The 25,568-nt window shown below is 37.5% G+C and overlaps 1 protein-coding gene across 2 annotated transcripts in view; it reads left to right on the forward strand.

The window, feature by feature from the left end:
- Positions 1–4,333: 4,333 nt before the first annotated feature.
- The window catches only part of kiss1ra (KISS1 receptor a), a 39,135-nt gene continuing 17,900 nt past the window's right edge, over positions 4,334–25,568 (forward strand). For both annotated transcript variants that reach the window (XM_057858237.1, XM_057858238.1), the window contains exons 1-2: positions 4,334–4,870; positions 18,512–18,636. In XM_057858237.1, the coding sequence (XP_057714220.1) occupies positions 4,342–4,870; positions 18,512–18,636 (654 nt within the window). In that variant the 5' untranslated portion in view covers positions 4,334–4,341. The remainder of the gene's footprint in view (positions 4,871–18,511; positions 18,637–25,568) is intronic.

Genomic DNA, 25,568 nt, shown 5'->3' on the forward strand with positions numbered 1-25,568 from the left:
AATTAAAATTTTATATCTTTATGTTTGAAGCCTGAAATGTGGCGAAAGGTTGCAAGGTTCAAGGGGGCCGAATACTTTTGCAAGGCACTGTATTCTCACCAAGCTGCTTTCCAATGGTTCCATAGCCTATTCCAGCTTTGTGGAAATCAACATTTTTTTCTCTAGTGTCTTTCGAAAGCTCTCTGGTCTTGCCCATTGTAGCAGTTGGATTATGACTGACTGTGGGGTGCACAGGTGACAATAATGGGTCGGTGAACTTGCAAAATCAAAGGGGTGCAAATACTTCTGCTCCTCACTGTATATTGCACACCCTTTTACACCGCTCACCTGTGGAGCAGGTGAGCAGGTCCAGCTAAGTCCATGCAGAGGCTAAATGTAGCCTATAATGATGCTTTGAAGCTGTTATTACGTGTGCCTAGATTGCATAGTTCCAGCCAATTATTTGTCAGTTCTGGGTTACCCACCTTTAAAGCACTATTAAGAAATGTGATGTATAAGTTCATGTGTCGATTAAGTGAGTCCGAAAATAGTATTTTAATGAAAATAACGGACCCTACAGATAGTTACTAATTCAGGTCAAGCATGTGGCGCCAATGGCGTAAAAGCCTGTTTGTTGCACACAGATAGTTTGTACCCTTTTAATGTTTTCTTTATTAGTTTCTGTTCCTGCATTTTCTTATGTCATTTTTCTGTTGGTTTGTGTGCTATGGACACCTGGTGTAACTCCTGAATAGAGATCATATACTATATGGCGGAAAACATTGACAACACTGAAAAAGCAGTTTCTGCTCTTGCACTCCTCTTTAAAAGAAACTGCTCTACTTTAAGTCAAAACAACTGCTGTGTTTGATAGAACAATATATTTATATGCTGCCATAGCAGATTCATGGCGCATTAAGCCACCTAACTATTTTTAATTTGTCCGTTTTACCCTGGAAGCCCCGTTTACAGACGTCGCGCAACTGCTTTTGTTTCAACCCAGCCATAAAACGAAGGTAATTAATTATATTTATTAGTCAAAATGTCTGTCATTTTTAGCTTAGAATCATTAATTGATGTGTAATATTTTGTTTAGAAAAAAAAAACCCTTTAAAAAATTATTCACTCGCATATTTTAGACTTTTAAACAAATGACGTCATAATGAAAAAAATGGCGTCTGTAAAAAAAAGTCATGGATATCTACCACATAACTATCGCTTAATTTTTTTTTTTGTTACTGTCGCATTTTCTCCGATATGTTAGATGATAAATAATCGATCCAAACGAAGAAAAATTGGAAAAAAAAAAAAAAAAACGTTTAAAAGGGTAAATTTATGAAAAAGAACATCTCGACTAGAGCTGAAACGAGTACTCGAGCAACTCGAGTAACTCGAGTTTAAAAACTGATCCGAGTAATTTTATTCACCTCGAGTAATCGTTTATTTTGACAGCTCTAAGCATCACGTTTTGCTCGGACCACTTTTAATGCGGGACAACGCACTGTCACGTGCGGAGAGGAAGAAGGGGAAAAAAAAAAAACTTACTGCAGCCGACAGCCGCCACAAACGACGCCGACGTTGCTAAATACTAGCCCGCACGATGCTACGTTGGTACAGGTAGCGTCTCATGCGTCTCATAGAGATCACATGTATGTTGAACTAGATGCTAAATGACAGACTCGGCCGCGTCTGGGCAGCTTTAGTGAACAGCCGCCATCTTAAAGCAGTACAGCGCTAAGCGCTAATAAAGAGCGCTAAGCGCTAATAAATAAGATTAACGTTACTGTTCTGAAGTAACGTTAGCCCTGCGGAGGGCTAGGTTTCTATTAATTATGACCACTGTTGATGCTTGGCTAACGTGTCTTACATACAGGCTTTAACATAACATAGCATTGTGGAGTGATGAGGGTGTAAAAAAAAAAACTTAATCATGCTAACTATCAATTTTAGCTCAGTAGTCATTGCTGGATAAAACACCAAGTAGCACTGGTGCTAATGTGCTCCAATACAGCCTGTATCACACATTTATTTTGAACACTGCAAAAACTCAAAATCCTATCAAGACTTGCAGTTTAGACTAACTTAAAACTTAACTAGAACTTAAAAATGGCTTGACACAAAGAGAAATTCAATTGAAAGACGTGGGAAAAAATCCAAACTTTTAAGTGATGTGTGTTATCAAGCATAACGGCATTTTTAGGTAAGATATATATAATTTTTTTTGTAATAAGATCTAAAGTTTTTTGAGTGAAAGCAGTGAATTAGTCTTTTTTTTTTTTTTTCTTTTTTTTTAGTTCTAGTTCCATCTGAGATGCAATTGTTGGCTGTTTTCAACAATATACATCGAAAATAAAGACATTGATTGACTGAAAATGGTTCAAAATTAGATGAAATGTCTTGTTTTCTCATGTATATTTATAATTGCTCTTCACCTAAAAATATATTTGTTTTATCCGATTACTCGATTAATCGATAGAATTTTCAGTCGATTACTCGATTACTAAAATATTCGATAGCTGCAGCCCTAATCTCGACCACTCCTTGATGTATGCGATTTCTGCATCGCAACACTTGTTATATTACCATTTTTCACCCATAAAATCCCCCCAAAAATCCGGCTGTGGCCATTCACAGCTGTGTCTTGACACTCAGTGATACATGTGACATGGAGTTTTTGTATCGAAACAAGGTAAGTACGCGATAATATCTCGTTAAAGTCATGGCGTCTGTAATTCCGCTCTCATGTGCTCTCACCTCCATATAGGGTTTTGCTGTTTAAAGAATATTAAAAAAAAAAAAAAAAAAAAAAAAAAAAAAGCCCTCCTGTTCAAAATTCCTTCCCCCAGAAAAATTGAGATTTTAAGCTTTCCAATGATGTATCACACATGTAAATTGGACAATTTTGAAATTTGGCCAAATTGGGGGTCTCAAAGCGGAACTTCGAGTCACCTGAGTGTTTTCCGCCATAAATAAATAAAATGTTAAAGTCCAATTTTGGATTCTAAATTGGGCCATCTTGTCTCACCGATCCTCTGGTTCCATACCGCCCCAACAGAACACTCTGTTCTCAGAATGCAGGTCTACTGGTAGTTCCCAGGGTTTCTAAAAGTACAGTAGGAGCTAGAGCCTTTAGCTAACAAGCTCCTGTTTTATGGAATCAGCTACCAGCTAGTATTAAAGAAGCTGAGACAGTCTGTACATTTAAGATTAGACTAAAAACGTTCCTAATCGACAAAGCTTATGGTCAGGCTACTTAAAATTGGACTAGACTCACAGTACAGCCTAAGCTGCACTAGAAGCTATAATGGTGGGGGAAATACAGCAACTGAGTCCCATCTCCTTTTTCTCACTCTACCTACCACTTGTCTTAATTTATTTCTATTTTCTAATTTTAATATCTAGTTGACTAGTCTCTTCATCACTAGTCACCCGGTATCCCCTTTCCCCCCTCCCCTCTGGGGAGGGGCTATTTTTCAGCCGCAGCCTCCCGATTATCCGGACCCCTGGCTGGATGGATGTCCTCGTACGCCCCGCCCTCCCTCAGGTCTCATCTGGCTAGATGGACCTCTTCTTGTTCCCTTACTCTAGTGCATCTTCACAAACTGTAACTCCGTCTGCTAATTCCCATTAGCAGTCTTAGTGCATCTTGTCTATCCGTCCTGGGAGTGGATCTCTCCTGACTGTGGTACTCCCCAAGGTTTCTCATTTTTTCCAAAGAGTTTTTGGACTTTTCCTTGCCGACATGTAGGGTCTAAAGATGGGGGATGCCCAGGGCTTGAATTTTATTTATTTCATCTGCTGTTTCTGACTGTGTATCATATTGTCTCTGCAAAGCCCTTTGAGACAACCTTGTTGTGATATAGGGCTATACAAATAAAATTGAATTGAATTAAATAAGATTTTGAATGAACGAATAGTAAACTGATAGAAAATCAAGTACTGAACACATCTGAAACCGTCAGGCTTCAATTATCAGAATGACGTTTCCATCACAGGTGTGATACAACGAAGAAAAAAAATTAAAAGTGACTCTAGATATGCTCGCTCTTATTGGTCAAAACGGTGTCACATTTGACTGTTGGAAAATACATTTTTTTTGCAATCCCAGCAGTTTTTTTCCATGATAGATGGGGTCTTATGGGTGATTCCCCCCCCCCCCCCCCCCCCCACGGACGGGATGATGGATAATGTTGCTATGGAGACCCAGCTATCGACTATTTATCCTGCAGTCTTGCAGCACATGCATTCAATCTGGCTGTGTGTGTGCGTGCATGTGCCTCCTTTGCTCCAACTATAAAGCCACCAGGCAGGACTGCCTTTGCCTCAGTAACTGAGGATGCTCTCACTGCTCCTGTCTGATGGATGACACCTGGTGTAGTCCCATCTTCTCTCGCTTTTATTTTTCCAGACACACTTTTGATCAAATATGAACTTTTACAGAAACGGCATGGATCACACGGCATGAATGGGAGGAGCGCCATGTTTTTAAAAATCGATCTTCTCAGGAACTTGATTGAGATTTCCGTCCTCTCTCTGTCTGCGCACACCTTCTATTTCTCCCCACTTGTTTTTTCACTTTTCACCATCTTCATTTCAATAATGCACCTCTCCTCTTCCTTGGAGAGGAACTCCACAGAGCCGAGCTTTTGGATGAACAGCTCCGAGGCAAACTTCTCTCACGGGGGAAACGACTCCAGCGAGAGGGAGCAGAGGCAACGGTGGGAAGTGGCAGAGGAGGAAGACGGCGATCAGCACCCGTTTCTTACAGATGCCTGGTTGGTGCCACTTTTCTTCTCCCTCATCATGCTGGTGGGCTTGGTGGGCAACTCTCTGGTCATATACGTCATCTCCAAGCACAGGCAGATGAGGACAGCCACTAACTTTTACATAGGTGAGCCACAAGACACACGCGCATCGAATGCATCGTATAATTATTTGAGATGGGAATCTATTTAATGTGTACTAAAGCTTTGTATAACTAAGGTTACATACTGTATTTTTTGGACTATAAGTCGCACCTGAGTATAAGTCGCACCAGCCATAAAAATGCCCAACGAATAGGAAAAAAATATATAAGTCGCACCGGAGTATAAGTCACATTTTTGGGGGAAATTTACTTGATAAAATCCATCAAATAGAACAAATATGTCATCCTGAAAGGCAATTTAAAATAAAAATACAATAGATAGATAGATAGATAGATTTTTATTAACAGACTCAAGGTCCAACAACACAACACAACAATAGATTAAAAGACAAAATAAAATAAAGAAATGGTAAAACAATAACACAGCACTGGGTCTCCTAACGACCCACATTTAAAAGGCACGTATACCAGTGCTTCCAAAACCGAGACAAGTAGCGTGTAAAGCTGTACAAAATGTTGGTCAGGCCCAACACAATCACATTTTCTGAACCATTCAGACGACTGATAAATTTAAACATGTATATCCTTATAACAGACTGGAGGGTATTCACCCGAGCTGCTACAAACATTGCTGAAGCACTGGTCCATCTGGGCCTTTTTAACAAAATTCTTAGTGAATCATTATATGCCACTTGTAGTCTCTGGAAATGTCCTTTGTTATAATTAGACCACAGATGCGCAGTGTAGAGTGGTGTACAATAAGCCTTAAAAAGGGCCACCTTGACCTCATCCGAGCAGTGACCAAATTTACGGGAAAGGATATTAGCTTGGACATATAACGAACGGCACTGGCGAAATATGTCCTCATTGTCTGTCAGCGTGTCGGTGATCAAATGGCCGAGATATTTCACCTGACTGCAGGACTTTAATTCTTGACCAGCCAACTTAAAGTCAGTCAATAGAGAACAACATGCTGAATAAGTGTACAGTATGATAATGTTACATGCAGTGTTGTCACAGATTACTTAAAAAAGTAATTTAATTACTGATTACTGATTACACCTCAAAAAAGTAATCTAGTTACTTTACTGATTACTTTATTATCAAAGTAACTCTCTCGGCTTGGCTTCGCGAATGAAGAGCTCATTCCAAATTTGGGGGCCTCTAGTTGCAATGCTGTGGCTGGTGCTAACAAGTCTTCTCTTTTTTCCAATGATGAGTTCTTTGTTTCTGGTGTTATGAGTATGGAGAGGACTCGAGACTGGAATGAGCTCAGACAGTCTGCTATTCATATTATTTACAATTTGGAACATTGTACATGCGTTATGAAATGTGTTTAAATCAGTGAGTCGGAGAAGGTGTAAACTATAAAACAAGGAGTCGGTGGGAGCATTGAAACAAGCCCAGGACATGGCCCGTACCATCTTGTTTTGTAGAGTTTCTAATTTCTTTAGGTGACTGGGGAACGTGTTGCACCATATGATGTTACAGTAGTTGATATGGGGCTCAAACAAGGTTTTGTACAAGGTGAGAATTGCGGTAAAAGGGAGATGGTGTCTTATTTTGAAGAATAATCCAACATATTTGGATAGTGTAGATATAAGGTGTTCTATATGGCATTTGAAGTTGAGAGACTTATCAATGAAGACTCCCAGGAACTTTGTGGAATCAACTTGTAATAAATTGGTGTCGTTTACTTTCAGACAAATCCTGTTTGTGTCAACTGCTTTCTTGTTTGATCTAAATACTATGTAATTGGTTTTGTTGATGTTGAGGGAAAGTTTGTTGCACCTGAGCCAGCTATCTATCTTTATTAACTCTGCATTTAAAATATGCTATAGGTCTAATGGGTTTTTATGTGAAAGAAACAAGTTGTTATCATCAGCAAACAAAATCATGTGTAGTATGTCAGAAGAATTAACAAGGTCATTAATGTAAATAAGAAAAAGTAGTGGGCCCAAAATTGATCCCTGGGGGACTCCAGGTTTTATTTCCTTTGTTTGTGAAACGTGATTGTTAACACTTACATATTGTTGTCGACTGAATAAGTAACTTTTGAACCAGTTGTATGCTATTCCCCGAATACCATAATGATGTATCTTATCCAGTAAAATATTATGGTCAATAGTGTCAAAAGCCTTAGATAAATCCATAAAAATGCCAACTCCACACTTGCCTTGCTCAAAGGCATCATTCATTTTTTCAACAAGATCTAGAATGGCCATGCACGTTGAATTCTTCTTTCTGAAGCCATATTGTGAACTGTTTAGAATGTGAAACTTGTCTAGGTATTCGCTTAGTCTATTGTATACGACTCTTTCTAGTACCTTGGAGAGAGTTGGTAGAACGGCAATTGGGCGGTAGTTGTTCATGTTATTTTTATCTCCAGATTTGTACACTGGAGTGATTCTGGCAATTTTGGTCTGTTTTGTTACTACGCCATGAAGTAGGGACAAATTAATGCAATACACAAGTGGTTTTGCAATTATATGGGCAATGGGAATCATGATCTTACTGCTTATTTCATTTGCTGCTGCTGTATGAGAACTTCTCAGGTTTTTAATAATTGTACGGAGTTCAGTAACATCTGTAGCTCTAAAGAAAAATGAGTTTAAATAATTGCCAGAAAGATAGTGTTTGTAAAATAAACCTACAGGGGGTCTGATTTTGTTTGCAAGTTCCTCACCTATGGAAATTAAGTGGTCATTTAAGTTGTTAGCCAATAGAGAAATGTTGCCATCCAAAGAATCGGGTAGCACTGGTGACTTCTGGCCTTTGTTTATGACTTTATTTAAAACTGCCCAAGTTTTTTTAGAGTCACCTTGGGCTGCACTAATATGTTCTGTATAATAGCTACATTTGCTTTTCCTTAAAATATGCGTGAGTTTATTTCTGTATCTAGGATATTTGTTTTTATTTTCATCAGTAGGATTTTTAAAATATAAGGCTTAATCTTTGAGTTAATGGGGGTTTAATTAGTCGATGGAGTTGATTTCAACCAAAATTGACTTGCCTTAGCTTTGCCATTCCGGAGCCCTAAAACTAACAAATAACAGACAAACTGCATGAAATTTGTTTAAGTAAAGTCCAACGACTAGGGAGGTTAGTCACAATGCCGTGTGGTTTACACTTATTGATGACACTGCGCACGGTAGACACAGGAACATTCAGGTCTTTGGAGATGGACTTGTAGCCTTCAGATTGCCCATGCTTCCTCACAATTTTGCTTCTCAAGTCCTCAAACAGTTCTTTGGGCTTCTTTCTTTTCTCCATGCAAATGTGGTACCCAAAAGGACACAGGACAGTGGTTGGCTCAACTTTAATCCATTTTAACTGGCTGCAAGTGTGATTTAGTTATTGCCACCACCTGTTATGTGACAAGTAACAGGTGCTGTTAAGTACACAAATTAGAGAAGCATCACATGATTTTTCAAAGGGTGCCAATACTTTTGTCCGACGTATTTTTGGAGTTTTGTGTAATATGATAATTTTTTCCCCCCATTCTCTTTTGTGTTTTTTCATTGCAAGCAAAATCAATGAAGATATTACTACCAAAGCATTTGTAAATGCAATCATTTTCTGGAAGAAATTGGACATTACCTGACAGAATTGCAGGGGTGCCAATACTTTTGCCCAGCAGCGTATGTTAGGTTATGTGTATATTTTTAAATGCTTGGATGGAAGCCGATACGTCAGAACTTAAAGATAAGGGTTGGGAGTAAATAAGTTTGTCACTCCTTTTCGAATGTTATTTTGTTTTCTTATAACTGATTATTGTTACTAATTATTGGTACTTAAGCGCCGCACCTTCTAACTCCAGAGTTGGCGGAGTTGTTAAAAGTGACACAGAGGATGAAGATTTCATTCGATTTAGTGATCTGGAGTAAAACTGATGGTTTGGTAAATTTCTTAGCATGTTTATTTATGCTATAGTTATCTGAATAACTCTTAAATAGCTATGCTGCATTAACATACCGGGCACGATCTAAGTTTAAGGGTGGGCCAGGGGGGCAGGATCCCCTTAAGGGGCGAAAAGTGTCATTGCATGTAATTGACTTTCCTATATATATATATATATATATATATATATATATATATATATATATATATATATATATATATATATATATATATATATATATATATATAAAAGGGCTGTCAAAATATCGCGTTAACGGGCATTAATTAATTTTAAAAATTCACACGTTAAAATATTTGATGCAATTGACGCACATGCCCCGCTCAAACAGATTAAAATGACAGCAGTGTCACGTCCACTTGTTACTTGTGTTTTTTGTCTCCCTCTGCTGGCGCTTTGGTGCGACTGATTTTATGGGTTGACATCAACAATGGCGAGCTACTAGTCTGTTTTTTGATTGAAAATTTTACAAATTTTATTAAAACGAAAACATTAACAGGGGTTTTAATATAAAATTTCTATAACTTGTACTAACATTTATCTTTTAAGAACTACAAGTCTTTATATCCATGGATCGCTTTAGCAGAATGTTAATGTTAATGCCATCTTGTTGATTTATTGTTATAATAAACAAATACAGTACTTATGTACAGTATGTTGAATGTATATATCCGTCTTGTTTCTTATCTTTCCATTCCAACAATAACTTACAGAAAAATATGGCATATTTTATAGATGGTTTGAATTAAGATTAATTACGATTAATTAATTTTTAAGCTGTGATTAACTCGATTAAAAGTTTTAATTGTTTAACAGCCCTAATATATATATATATAAGTTGTAAAGCATTAAAGGAAACAACAAAAATTAGTAAATGACCAAGAACGATATGATATCTTTATAATGGGTCAAAATAATTTTTTGAACAGATCATGTGACTAGCACCTTAGACGGTCATTTGCTTTGCATATTATTTAAAAAAAGAAAAAAATCGGAGAGGGCAGTTTTATTTTTCAAATGATTTTTACTTTTGTTTGAAAAAAAAAGTATATTTTTTGACTGAAGCAACTTTTTGGGGGATTTAATGACTTAGACACCAATGTCCTACTCATAATATGGCCCCTACACAAAAGGATTGCTAAAATCAAAGAAAAGTTTTTAAATTAAAAATTAAATGTGTTCAAATGCAAATATTTGAGTGTCAAGTATTTTTTTCCCATTCAAAAACTTTTTTTCTATGATTGAAAAAAAAATTTTTTTAAAGTGATTTTTCGTTTGAAAATATATATTTTTTGTCTGAAACTTATTTTTGGATTGAATTATAAAGACACAAATATCCTAGCCAAAATGTGACCCTAACGCAAAACAACATTACTTCAATCAGTTGCTTCAATAAAAAAAAAAAAAGACTTTAATCCCCCCCAAAATTCAAAGAAAAATAGCTTTCAAATGAATTTTTTCGAGTTTCAAATTTATTTTTGCATTCAAACACATTTTTTTAAATCAAATAATGAAGACACAAATATACCTCCATATGGCTCCGCCCATACTGCCCATAGTTGGCTGGGATAGGCTCCAGCACCTCCGCGACCCTCGTGAGGAAAAAGCGGCATGGAAAATGAATGAATGAATAAATGAATGGCTCCGCCCAGGGGATACAATTTTTGACTGGGGTAACTACATTGGCACGACACCGGCGGGCGTACCATATTCAACGGATGACGATCTTGGCGAAAAGTATAGCTGTCCTAAGCAGCCTGATATAGAATTCCCCTCAAGAATGATGGGAAACAAAAAAACGCTCATTTTCAACTTATTATTATAAATATTCTTGTAAGTTAATTTTATTGCTGACACTGCGTTTTGGGGTCATCAACATGTTGTGCCACCCGTGGCCCAAAAGTCAAACTCCGCCTATGCGTTCTCAGTTCGTTGTTTATGCGTCATGTAACGTTAGCATACCGTATACTTATTCAGCCTGTTGTTCTCTATTTTTTTTTAACTTAATTGGCTTTCAAAATGACATGTCTCGTCTTGGTGTTGGATTTTATTAAATAAATTTCCCCCCAAAATTAACTTTACCTTTAATTTACTTACACTAAGGTGCGATTTATAGTCCCAAAAATATGGTAAATGATACCACTTCAGCCACACACCTTTAATTCACATTGGAGTCAATACTCGAAATCATTGCTTTTCTGTCCACGATCTCACCGGAGATGCTCAGTTACATTGCATGAGGTGTGCAAAAGACCCCCCTCTGCAGGTGTTCAATGTGTATCTGACGAGAATTTAATCTGGGAGTAACATTACCCTGAAGGTCTTGGTTGAGAAACATTAAAATATTCAGCAAACATTAGATTAGCAGGCGAAGCACCACCTGCCTAATGCGACTACTATTGTGATTAGATGGATAGACGACTGCTTTGGAATGGAAAGTGGCAAGTTCAAATGGCACACAGAACAAAAGTCATGGCTCTCAATGTCATTTTTCTTGTAATCGTATAAAAGGTCAAACTCAAACGCTGAGAACTGCAATAAAGGACAAATAACAAAACACGGGAAAGGTTCAGATTGCCAAATGGAAAATATTGTTAGCCATACTAGCAGATGAAAAAAATAATCACATAAAACTAGGGTTGTTCCGATCATGTTTTTTTGCTCCCGATCTGAACCCGATCGTTTTAGTTTGAGTATTTGCCGATCCCGATATTTCCCGATCTGATTGCTTTTTTTTTGCTCCCGATCCAATCATTCCCGATAATTTTTCCCGATCATATACATTTTGGCGATGCATTAAGAAAAAACTGAATAAAACTCGGACGAATATATACATTCAACATACAGTACATAAGTACTGTATTTGTTTATTATGAGAATAAATCGTCAAGATGGCATTTACATTATTAACATTCTCTCTGTGAGAGGGATCCACGGATAGAAAGACTTGTAATTCTTAAAGGATAAATGTGACTTTGTATATTGTGACTACATATTGTCATCTAGTGTATTTGTTGAGCTTTCAGTAAATGATACTGTAGCCATTTAACTGTTCTGCCCAAATGCATGATGGGAAGTGCAACCATGACTGTGCGAAGTGGCACCAATTGATATATCTTCTCTGCGTTGGGAAATAACATAGGGTGTAAAGAAATAGATCAACCACTACCTTTCTTCCCCACATTGCTTTCCCACGATATTTCTAAATGTTGAGAGAGGAATTTTAAGGCTTTAGCCAATAAAAAAAACTGCCAAAATTCACTCATTTTACGCTGCCTTTTAGCTCCATATATAGGTAAATCGCCAATATAGATTGAACGCGACAATGCGTGAGTGGGTCGTGCAGCGCATGCGTTGATTGCGTTAAATATTTTAACGTGATTAATTTTTTAAAAATTAATTACCGCTGTTAAGGCGATAAACTTGATAGCCCTACTTTAAGCCAAAACTAAAGACTCTGGACGAGTGTAAGAAATTTTGTCTTTAACGTTAAATACAATTAGAAAATGATTTCATAAAAAAAAAAATATATATATATATATATATATATATATATATATATATATATATATATATATATATATATATATATATATATATATATATTAAAAAAAAGGCATGTCCGATATTTTTTTGCCGATTGCGATATTTTGAAAATGACGTGATCGGATCTTTACATAAAACATTGACAGTCAAAACAATAAACGAAAAGAAGTTGCAGCGTTCAAATTTTGTTTGTAGTTTAAACTATGCACGAATAACCAATTAAAGCTGTAAAGATAATTAACGATCAATAAAGTCTCATCTTAATATGTATATGGCGGAAAACAAAGACAAGACTGCAAAAGCAGTTTCTGCTCTTGCACCCCTCTTGAAAATAAACTGTTGTATTTTAAGCCAAAGGAACTGATGTGTCTGATAGAACAATATGTCTATATGCTGCCTTAGCAGATTCCTGGTGCAATAAGCCCCCAAACTATTTTTAATTTGTCCGTTTTACCCTGGAAACCCCCGTTTACAGACGTTGCACAACCGCTTTTGTTTCAACCTAGCTATAAGAAGAAGGTAAGTAATCGTATTTATTATTCAATTTGTCTGTCATTTTTAGCTTAGAATCATTAATTGATGTCGAATATTTCGTTTAAAAAAAAAAAAAAAACGACTTTAAAAAATTATTCACTCGCATATTTTAAACTTTTAAACAAATTGCGTCAGAATGAAAAAATTGGCATCTGTAAAAAAGTTACGGATACCTACCATAACTATCGCTTAATTGTATTTTTTTTGTTTTGTTACTGTAGCATTTTTCCCAATATTTTAGATGATAAATAATCAAATCCAAACAAAGAAAAATTGAAAAAAAAAAACATTCAAAAGGGTAAATATATGAAAAAGAAAATCTCGACCACTCCTTGATGTCTGCGATTTCTGCATCGTGACCCTTGTTATATTACCATGTTTCACCCATAAAATCCCCCAAAATCCGGCTGTGGCCATTCACAGCGGTGTCTTGACACTCAGTGATACATGCAACATGGAGTTTTTGGATCCAAACAAGGTACAAACGCGATAATATCTCGTTAAAGTCATGGCGTCTGTAATTCTGCTCTCGCATGCTCTCACCTCCAGATAGGGTTTTGCTGTTAAAAACATGAAAAAAATGCCCTCCTGTTCAAAATGTGTCTTCCCCCAGAAAATTGAGATTTTAAGCTTTTCAATGATGTATCAAACATGCATATCAGACAATTTTGAAAGTTGGCCATATTGGGGGTCTCAGAGAAGAACTTCAAGTCAACTGAGTGTTTTCCGCCATATCTATTTTGCATCATCATTTAAAAATAGAGGTGCACGATAATTATCGGTCCGATAATTATCGGACCGATAATTGGAATTATGACGTCATCCCAATAAATCCAATAACATTATACATTATCGGGCCTATTAATATTAATTTTGGCACGGTGTCGGTGGATTGGAATGAGTGAGTTTGTTTCCACTCCTGTTTTGCCAGTATGCAAAGTTTTGTTACTGTTCTAGAGGCCTTTTTTTTCCCATCACTGAGTGATAAACCTTACTATGGCAATTAGCAATGTTTGCATTTTACAGTGTTATGTTTACAAGTTATTGAGAGGCCTTTTGGTTATTGAAATTATGAAATTATGAAAATTCCGGTTAGGTCAAAGGCAAATCTCTGCTGAATCCACCACTAGTATTTTTGACCTACAGATGTTCAAAAACTGAATATACAATCAAAAATTATATACAGGATATATTATCGGTTATCATATCGGTATCGGCCTTAAGGAGCAAGAAGTTATTGATATCGGTATCGGTTTCAAAAAATGGATATCGTGATTGATTTTGAGTTGATTTATTTCTGGATCATTGTCTTGTTGCAGCATCTATCCTCTTTTTAGCTTCAACTGTCTCACAGACGGCCTCAGGTTTTCCTGCAAAACATCCTGATAAAGTTTTGAATTCATTCTTTCATTAATGATTGCAAGTTGTCCAGGCCCTAAGGTAGCAAAACAGCCCCAAATCATAATGCTCCCTCCACCATGCTCCATGGTGGGGATGAAGTAAGCTGTTCCATTTGTCCTCCACACTTGACGTTGTGTGTTACTCCACCTTTGGTTTCATCAGTCTACAAAATATTTTGCCAAAACTTCTGTGGAGTGTCCAAGTGCCTTTTTGCGAACAATAAACGAGCAACAAGTTTTTTTTTTTTTTAGACAGCAGTGGCTTCCTCTGTGGAGTCATCCCATGAACACCATTCTTGGCCATAATTTTACATATACATGGTGTGTGCACAGAGATAGTGGACTGTGCCAGTGATTTCTGTAAGTCTGTAGCAGGGTTCTAGGGTTCTTTTTTACCTCTCTGAGTATTCTGCGCTGTACTCTTGACGTCATCTTTGGTGGACTGACACTCCTTGGGAGAGAAGCAACAGTGCCAAACTCTCTCCATTTGTAGACAAGTTCTCTGACTATCGATTGATGAACATCCAGACATTTAGAGATTGTTTTTTATCCTTTCCCAGCTTCATACAAATCAACAATCTGTGATCGCAGGTCTTCAGACAGCTCTTTCGACCGAGCCATGATGCAGATCAGACAATGCTTCTCATCAAGACAATTCTTATACTGTGTGTGTTTTATAGTAGGCAGGGCAGCTTTAAGCCATTCATTAGTGATTAGGCACACACCCGACTTAAATTATTTGGAAAAAATTGGTTTCAATTGCTCTTTAAGTCTCCTTAGGCGGAAGGTTTACTTACTTATTTTTCCCCCTTCATAGTTTGCATGCTATCATCATTAAAATATGAAAATGATGTTTTGGGTTGTTTTAGTTAAAGCAGACACTGTTTTTACATCTGTGTGATTTTGACAAGATCACATTTGATGGTGATTTTATGCAGAAATGCGAGAAATTCCAACATCTTCACATACTTTTTCATACCACTGTATGTATTAATTTGAATTAAAAAAAAAAAAAAAAAAAAAACACCAAAAAAACTTAAAAGCAGAATTCAAATGTTTTTTTTTCTCAATTCCAATTAGCAGCTGTGAATTCATTATTTTTTCCTCCAATTTTTTTGCCTTGTCAAATATATTTGTTCTCAATATTATTATGACATAGAAATCACCATCATGCAATATTATTAATACCTATAAACTAATTGGCTGGCATTGACAGTAATAAACATCCAATCCATTTTAACTGGGGCTAGCAGCATTTTTTTCATAATTTTCTATTATTCAGCAGCACTACTTTTCACTTAATAACAAAAAACAAAACTGTTTTTTCCACATGCAATTTGAATGCTAATCCCATAATATTCAAGACTATCTATCTATCCTACATTATCTGCTTAAAATAATGTGCTGCTTTCCCTTTGTCTTATTCATAATGCCAATCACAGACTCAAAGGATTGAAGGAACAAAGGAGCTTGCTATGCACACAAAGAAAGAGCTTCAGACAGCAGTAAACTACTGAAACACGGACAAGGTTAATTAATGGAAAATTTTAGAGAATAAAATTGAGAACGGCAACGAAAAACCTCCACCTTTGAGGTCATTGAACTTAACACATCACATACACACAAGCAGTACGACGATGACTAATCGAATGACTAAATACTCATATAAAAAGATGTACCTCTTCCGATCTGAATAAGCTTTTTTTTTTAACCTTATTTGCATAAGTATTAAAATTAAATATAAGAAATTTTAATACTAGGCAAATGAGACCAATGAGAAGAGGCTCAGGCCTCTCAGCATGCATTGTGGCTTTCGGGATGTAAATAACTTTTAAAGTTCGTGTTCTGTGGTAAATACAGTGAGGCAAATAAGTATTTAGTCAACCACCAAGTGTGCAAGTTCCCTCACATGAAAAGATTAGAGAGGCCTGTAATTATCAACATGGGTAAAACTCAACCACGAGAGACGGAATGTGGGAAAAAACAAAACAGAAAATCACGTTGTTTGATTTTTAAAGAATTTATTTCCAAATTCGAGTGGAAAATAAGTATTTGGTCACCTACAAACAAGCAAGATTTCTGGCTGTCAAAGAGGTCTAACATCTTCTAACGAGGTCTAACGTGGCTCCACTCATTACCTGTATTAATAGCACCTATTTTGACTCATTATCGGAATAAAAGACACCTGTCCACATTCTCAGTCAGTCACACTCCAAACTCCACAATGGCCAAGACCAAAGAGCTGTCGAAGGACACCAGAGACAAAATTGTAGACCTGCACCAGGCTGGGAAGACTGAATCTGCAATAGGTAAAACGCTTGGTGTAAAGAAATCAACTGTGGGAGCAATTATTAGAAAGTGGAAGACACACAAGACCACTGATAATCTCCCTCGATCTGGGGCTCCATGCAAGATCTCACCCCGTGGCGTCAAAATGATAACAAGAACGGTGAGCAAAAATCCCAGAACCACACGCGGCGGCCTAGTGAATGACCTACAGAGAGCTGGGACCACAGTAACAAAGGCTACTATCAGTAACACAATGCGCCGCCAGGGACTCAAATCCTGCACTGCCAAACGTGTCCCCCTGCTGAAGAAAGTACACGTCCAGGCCCGTCTGCGGTTCGCTAGAGAGCATTTGGATGATCCAGAAGAGGACTGGGAGAATGTGTTATGGTTAAATGAAACCAAAATAGAACTTTTTGGTAGAAACACAGGTTCTCGCGTTTGGAGGAGAAAGAATACTGAATTGGATCCGAAGAACACCATACCCACTGTGAAGCATGGGGGTGGAAACATCATGCTTTGGGGCTGTTTTTCTGCAAATGGACTAGGACGACTGATCTGTGTAAAGCAGAGAATGAATGGGGCCATGTATCGAGAGATTTTGAGTGAAAATCTCCTTCCATCAGCAAGGGAATTGAAGATGATGCATGGCTGGGTCTTTCAGCATGACAATAATCCCAAACACACAGCCAGGGCAACCAAGGACTGGCTTCGTAAGAAGCATTTCAAGGGTCTGGCGTGGCCTAGCCAGTCTCCAGATCACAACCCCATAGAAAATCTGTGGAGGGAGTTGAAAGTCCGTGTTGCCCAACGACAGCCCCAAAACATCACTGATCTAGAGGAGATCTGCATGGAGGAATGTTCCAAAATACCAGCAACAGTGTGTGAAAAGCTTGTGAAGAGTTACAGAAAATGTTTGGCCTCCGTTTTTGCCAAAAAAGGGTACATATTCAACAAAGTATTGAGATGAACTTTTGGTATTGACCAAAAACTTATTTTCCACCATGATTTGGAAATAAATTCTTTAAAAATCAAACAATGTGATTTTCTGTTTTTTTTTTTGACTAAATACTTATTTGCCCTGTGTACTGGCTTCAGCAGGGGACACGTCTGGCAGTGTAGGATTTGAGTCCCTGGCGGCGCATTGTGTGACTGATAGTAGCCTTTTTTACTGTGGTCCCAGCTCTCTGTAGGTCATTCACTAGGTCCCCCCGTGTGGTTGTGGGATTTCGCTCACCGTTCTTGTTATCATTTTGACGCCACGGAGTGAGATCTTGCATGGAGCCCCAGATCGATTATCAGTGGTCTTGTATGTCTTCCAATTTCTAATAATTGCTCCCACAGTTGATCTCTTTTCACCAATCGTTTTACCTATTGCAGATTCAGTCTTCCCAGCCTGGTGCAGGTCTACAATTGTGTCTCTGGTGTCCTTCGACAACTCTTTTGTCTTGGCCATAGTGGAGTTTGGAGTGTGACTGACTGAAGTTGTGGACAGGTGGCTTTTATATCGATAATGAGTTAAAACAGGTGCCATTAATACAGGTAACGAGTGGAGCCTTGTTAGACCTCGTTAGAAGAAGTTAGACATCTTTGACAGCCAGAAATTTTGCTTGTTTGTAGGTGACCAATTACTTATTTTCCACTCTAATTTGGAAAGAAATTCTTTAAAAATCAAACAATGTGATTTTCTGGTTTTTTTTTTCCACATTCTGTCTCTCATGGTTGAGGTTTACCCATGTTCACAATTACAGGCCTCTCTAATATTTTCAAGTGGGGGAACTTGCATAATTAGTGGTTGACTAAATACTTATTTGCCCCACTGTATATGTCTTTTTAGTCGGGTTGTTCCTTTTATTTTTTGCACACATCAGATGCTCTGGATTGTAAGTCGTACCTCTGGCCAAATTTTGAAAAAAACTGCTACTTATAGTCCGGAAAATACTTAATAAATACTTAACCTTGTGTTACTCCCACATGCAGCAAACCTGGCCGCCACTGACATCATCTTTCTAGTGTGCTGCGTCCCCTTCACGGCCACCCTCTACCCACTGCCCGGATGGATCTTTGGCAACTTCCTGTGTAAATTTGTGGCATTCATGCAGCAGGTAAAAGACTCACATACAAAGACTTGCTGTTTTGTTAAAAAAATAACGTGTCTCTCTTCTTTAAAGTGGGCGCTCAAAGCTGAACAAAAGCATGTCCAATATAGACTAAAAGCCTCTTTTCACCATTGTGCACACAAAATATAACCAGCCAGTGTGTACTTTGCCTTACCGGAGTCCATCACTGAGTCCACATTCGGTTTGAAGCATTAGAGTAAAAACTACTTCACTGATTTTCATGACATTTTTGTGGAGGGCTGTGTGTCTGGCGGTCAAGTACTTCCACACCAAACTCATCCAAGCAGGCCTCGCTTTGAGCTCTTTGAATTGGGAACATGAAGAACGTCGCCAGTGGTTATAAAGGTCAAACAACAGTTTATCATCCATGTATAATGCAAAAGGCTAATAGTGTAATTGGTTGTTGTTTTTTTCCCCTCAATAATTGGAGATGTGACCGAAAACTCGGTGCAGAAAATAGCTAAAATTGTGTTTTCGGTTAAAAGGCCGAAAGTTTACTGTAATCCTCTTGTGATGACGTAATCAAAACACGGTGAGAAGCAACACTTCTGGCTCCCCGGCAACATGTCCACGGTTTGGAAGTATTTTGATTAGGGCTGTCAAATTTATCGCGTTAACGGGCGGTAATTATTTTTTTAAATTAATCACGTTAAAATATTTAACGCATTTAACGCATGCGCGGAACGACCCACTCACGCATTACCGCAAACAGACTACAATGGCGCTGTTTTATATATATTGAGAGCTAAGAAGCAGAGACAAACGAGGGGAACATAGATATTAGACTGCGTCAGGGATTTCTGTCAGTCTTTAGCAGACACTCGAGATTTCTTTTTTACCTCTTAGTATTCAGCGCTGAACTCTTCAACGCGTCATCTTTGGTGGATGGCCACTCCTTGGGAGAGAAGCAACAGTGTGAAACTCTCCCCATTTGAAGACAACTTATCTGACTGTCAATTAATGAACATCCAGACTCATATGTCTGGTAAGAGGTATTTAAAAGATCTCAAATGAATATATAATCAGCCATTCCACTGTCTGGAAAATAGTCTACAAGTAGAGGACATTCAAAACAACTGCCAACATGCCCAGGTCTAGCCGTCCAAGCAAGTTCACTCTGAGAGCAGACCGCAAGATCCTAAAAGAAGTCTCCAAAAACCTTAAAATGTCATCACAGGACCTACAGCAGGCTCTTGCTACTGTTGATGTAAAAGTGCATGCCTCTACAATCAGAAAGAGACTTCACAAGTTTAACCTTCATTGGAGGTGTGCAAGGAGGAAACCTTTGCTCTCCAAGAAGAGCACGAAGTCCAGATTGAAGTTTGCCAGGGTGAATGTAGACAAAGACCAGGACTTCTGGAATAATGTTCTTTGAACAGATGATTCTAAAATTGAATTATTTGAACCCCAGAACAGAGCATATGTTTGGCGTAAACCCAATCCAGCATTCCAGGAAAAGGACCTCATAACAACTGTGAAGCATGGAGGTGGAAGTGTCATAGTTTGGGGATGCTTTGCTGCAGCAGGACCTGGCAAGCTCACCATCATAGAATCCACCATGAATGCTATCATGTGTCAGAGGGTATTGAGGAACATGTGAGATCATCTGGCAAAAAATTAAAGCTGAAGCGAAACTGGACCCTACAACATGACAATGACCCAAAACCATAGGCGGATCTACTATTCAGGCAAAGTAGGCCTTAGGCCCCAAACCAGTAGGGGGCCCCAACCAGCTGCCCCTGCCCCAACGAGCAAGGGCTTGGACCACCGGAGCCAGCAGCATCCCCAACTATTCGTCATGTATAATTATGTCAGCATCCCAAACAAACAAATAACAAAACAAAAAAGAAAGCCATTTGAATGCTGCATTTGTATTATCTTCCCCCCCACACACGCACTACAATGGACTGTTCCACGACGACGGACTGAGTATCAGTCGCTTAGCTTCATTTTGCGCCGTTTAGCTCCGCTTAGCTGTTCGTTAGCTTCACTTAGCTCTCCAGCATTTTTCACGCCACTAAGCTCGCTATTTTTACAGTTCACTTGCTACTTTGCACGTCGGCTATCGTTTATTTCGAACACATGAGCGAACGAGCTCTCCATGAGAGCCAAAGTGCAGTGAAGGAGAAGTTGAGAACAGGCCGCTAACGCCTCTTTTAACTTTCTTCTTCTTCTTCTTCTTCTTCACAACAAACATAAAATACACGACAGCACACCCTGTGGCAAAACAATGCAGTACAGTTCCAATCGGTAATACAATAACACTCAACAGCTGGTTAACAGCATTTTCTAATGAATTTTTAAAAAAAATATATTACTGACACCACAAGCAATGACGAAGAATGATTTTTTACGTAGTGTAAAGCTTTCGGTTAGCGGTTTACCGAACGTACCTCCGGTGAACATTTCAAAATAAAAGCATGTCATGTTCGTCATATAAATAACAATTTCCGGAGTTAATCCCACATACTTAATTAATATTATAATATGTTGAGTAAATACTACAAAATACAGATTCTACACTAAGAATAGCTTTCAAATGGCACACTTTATGACAAATATGATTGGCGATGAATAATTATTATAATTATAATACTACTATTATATATAGTATACTATAATAATAATGCTAGATTTTTTTTTTAAGAATTGTTTTGAATATTGTTGGAAAGGCAAAGCCAGTGTTCTGAATCTGTTTACTTTTCGTTCTTTTGCGCCAGTAAATGCTACCAGCATTTAACCTCATTGTTTATTTGTGATTAATTATTGTTATTTACATGATTATTTGTACTTTTATTAAAGAATTTAAGTGTTCCAAAATGGTTTTGTGAATTAATAAGCGTCAACAAAAATTTCACTGCTAAATTAGTAAAAAAAAAGATTTTATTAGATTAGCCGACTAATTGTAAAACTAGTCAGCTGACTACGGTAATCAGGAAACAATTTGTCGTTTAGGACAGCCCTAGTGTACCAGAACATATTTCCTCCACACCCTTCTCACCTTTTTAACCCTTGACCCAAGAAGAGGGCCCCTGGATATGTTCGCCTTTGGCCCCAAAATTGCCAAGTCCGCCACTACCCAAAACATACCAGTAAATCCACCAAGGACTGGCTGAAAAGGAAGAAATGGAGAGTCCTGGAATGGCTGAGTTAAAGCCCAGATCTTAATCCCACTGATATGCTGTGGGGTGACATGAAACGGGCTGTACATGCAAGAAACCCCTTAAACATCTCACTGCTGAAAGTATTCTGCGTTGAGGAGTGGGGCAAACTTTCTTCAGACCGATGTCAAAGACTGAAAGATGGGTACAAAACGCATCTCACTGAAGGTATTTTAGTCATAGGAGGTAACACTAGCTATTAAGTGGTAAGGTTTACTAACTTTTTCCTCAGAATGCAGCATCTTTGTTCATATATTTGTTTTAATGAGTTAAACAACATTACTTTTTGTTGTGTACCTGCAAATAAATCCCTTTATTTTCCAGTGATAAAGAAAAACCAGATCAGACATTGATATGTGAACATTTTTCAATTTTTTCAGCAGGGCCAAGAACAAAAAGTGGTATTTGCCACGTGGCAAAATTGATTTTGCCATGTGGCATTATTTTTTTTCCCTTTTGGCAAAATGTATTTTACCATGTGGCTTTTTTTTGGTATGTGGTAAAACGGATGCGCTGTAATGTAAAGTGTTAGGTCAAAAATCACAACCACACGTTTTTCTGCCATTCAAAATGAATGGGAAATTTGGACGTGCACAGCCGTCAATGGCATAGCCTGACTTGGGTGCCAATTTAATGTCAGTGAGCTGCAATGGTAAGCGTATGGTGAAAAATCACAGCCACACGTTTTTTCTGGCATTTAATATGAATGGAAAATTTGGACGTGCATAACCGTCAATGGCATAGCCTTAATTGGGTGCCAGTTGAATGTCAATGCGCTGTAATGTTAAGCGTATAGTCAACAATCATAGCCGCACATGTTTTTCTCATACCTGTCAAGGTGTACGGTTTTGGCGTAATTTGTCCAAGTGAGCACTGATTTCTAAATGTGTACACCGTACGTTCCAAATCTGAACGTTTTTCGTGCATTACGTTTTTGTCACCGTTTTGGTAACGAGACAATGTGCGTTACGATGCGTTACTACGTTGGTTGAATGACGCGAAAAAAGTCAGAGACGCAGAGAGAAGAGTGTTGTGATGCTGTAGCAAAAACGCGATGCTAGGCTAGCTGGCTCCAATATTTCCTGACTGTAGCCGACAGCCTACAATCTACGCCTAGATATCGAATGCTTATAGAACTACATGCGAAATGACAGACGGCGGCGTTAATAAACAGCCGCCATTTTGAAGCAGTAAACTTCTCAGAAAGGCTGTGTTGTAGTGAACTTTCCTAGCGAACTTAAGTAACTTTTTATCTAAAATATTCCTAAATCGGCAAAATCTTGACTTGAATCTATCTTTAAATGATGAAACAGTTTTAAAAATTTAACATGTCGACAAAGTCAAGTAGACAAAAGAGAACTAATCCAAAAACGGTGGCAATTTTAACAAATGTAACACTTAATTCACAACATCAAACGATTTCCAAATATAGCAAAGGTTAGTATTTTTATTTATCTATTTAAATGAAAAAAACAAAAACATGAATGGTAACTCCAGTTACTTTGCCAAGTAACTAATTACTCTTACCTTCACGTAACTGAGTTACTAACTAAATTACTTTTTGGGAAAAGTAATTTGTAACTAATTAATTACTTTTTAAAAGTAAGATTAACAACACTGGTCATACAGATGAAGTCTGCAGAATGAAAAGTGACAAAAGTGGAAATCTCATTCTGCCAATTTGTTGCCGAACACAATTTACCTGCAACTATTGCTGATCACTTCTCAGAATAAGCAAGAGAAATGTTCCCATACTCAAACATTGTATCGGTAAGTTAATTTTATCAATTGACCTTTTTAATTTATAATTGAACACACTAACGAACAACCTTCAAGTCAAACTGAATTGCGAGCTGAAGTGCAGCCATCAAGACATGATAGAAAAAATTGCCAAAAGTGCTACATACAAAAGTCACTGTTAAATTTTAGTAATCATGATGTAGCTGAAGATATTGATTCTTTGATTGCACCAGGTTATATGCTACAATATTACCGATACATTCATATTATTTTAATAAATTGAGTTTTATTTTTGTTTCATATTGCACGCTATATACAACATTGTAAGATAAGTCACCAATTTGTAAGGGCATACGTCACTATTTGTAAGATTGCCAACGGCCTTAGGTTGACAGGTATGTTTTTCTGCCATATAAAAAGAACGGAAAATTTGGACGTGCATAGCCGTCAATGGCATTGACGTTCATGGGCTGCAAAAATGCCATAGACTCCCAAAAAATGCCACATACAAAAAAAAAAAAAAAAAAAAAAATGCCACTAACCAAAATCCATTTTGTGACATAGCAATGAAAAATGCCACGTCAAAATACATTTTGCCACGTAGCAAAAAAAAAAAAAATAAATGCCACATGGCAAAAACCATTTTACCACATGGCAAAACAAATGCCACATGGCAAAATAATGCCACATGGCAAAAAAACATGCCACATGGCAAAATCCATTCTACAACATGGCAAAAAAAAAAAAAAAAAAAGCCACATGGCAAAAAAAAGCCACATGGCAAATTCAATTTTGACACATAGCAAAAAAAAAAAAAGCCACATGGTGAAATCCATTTTACCACATGGCCAAAAAAATGCCACATGGCAAAAAAAAAAAATGCCACATGGCAAAATCCATTTTACCACATGGCAAAAAAATGCCACATGGCAAATTCTATTTTGACACATAGCAAAAAAAAAAAAAAAAAAAATGCCAGATGCCAAAATCCATTTTACCACATGGCCAAAAAAAATGCCACATGGCAAAAAAAATGCCACATGGAAAATTCAATTTTGACATGTAGCAAAAAAAAAAAAAGCCACATGGTGAAATCCATTTTACCACATGGCCAAAAAAATGCCAGATGGCAAAAAAAAAAAAAAAATGCCACATGGCAAAATCCATTTTACCACATGGCAAAAAAAGGCCACATGGCAAATTCAATTGTGACACATAGCAAAAAAAAAAAAAAAAAAGCCACATGCCAAAATCCATTTTACCACATGGCCAAAAAAATGCCACATGGCCAAAAAAATGCCACATGGCCAAAAAAAATGCCACATGGCAAAATCCATTTTACCACATGGCAAAACAAATGCCACATGGCAAAAAATGCCACATGGCAAATTCAATTTTGACACATAGCAAAAAGAATGCCACATGCCAAAATCCATTTTACCTCACGGCCCAAAAAATGCCTCATGGCAAAAAAATGCCACATGGCAAATTCTATTTTGACACATAGCAAAAAAAAAAAAAAAAAAAAAAAATGCCAGATGCCAAAATCCATTTTACCACATGGCCAAAAAAAATGCCACATGGCAAAAAAAATGCCACATGGAAAATTCAATTTTGACATGTAGCAAAAAAAAAAAAAAGCCACATGGTGAAATCCATTTTACCACATGGCCCAAAAAAATGCCAGATGGCAAAAAAAAAAAAAAAAAAATGCCACATGGCAAAATCCATTTTACCACATGGCAAAAAAAGGCCACATGGCAAATTCAATTGTGACACATAGCAAAAAAAAAAAAAAAAAAGCCACATGCCAAAATCCATTTTACCACATGGCCAAAAAAATGCCACATGGCCAAAAAAATGCCACATGGCCAAAAAAATGCCACATGGCAAAATCCATTTTACCACATGGCAAAACAAATGCCACATGGCAAAAAATGCCACATGGCAAATTCAATTTTGACACATAGCAAAAAGAATGCCACATGCCAAAATCCATTTTACCTCACGGCCCAA

The sequence above is a fragment of the Corythoichthys intestinalis genome, chromosome 14 (assembly GCF_030265065.1).
Source record: "Corythoichthys intestinalis isolate RoL2023-P3 chromosome 14, ASM3026506v1, whole genome shotgun sequence".
Taxonomy (NCBI): domain Eukaryota; kingdom Metazoa; phylum Chordata; class Actinopteri; order Syngnathiformes; family Syngnathidae; genus Corythoichthys; species Corythoichthys intestinalis.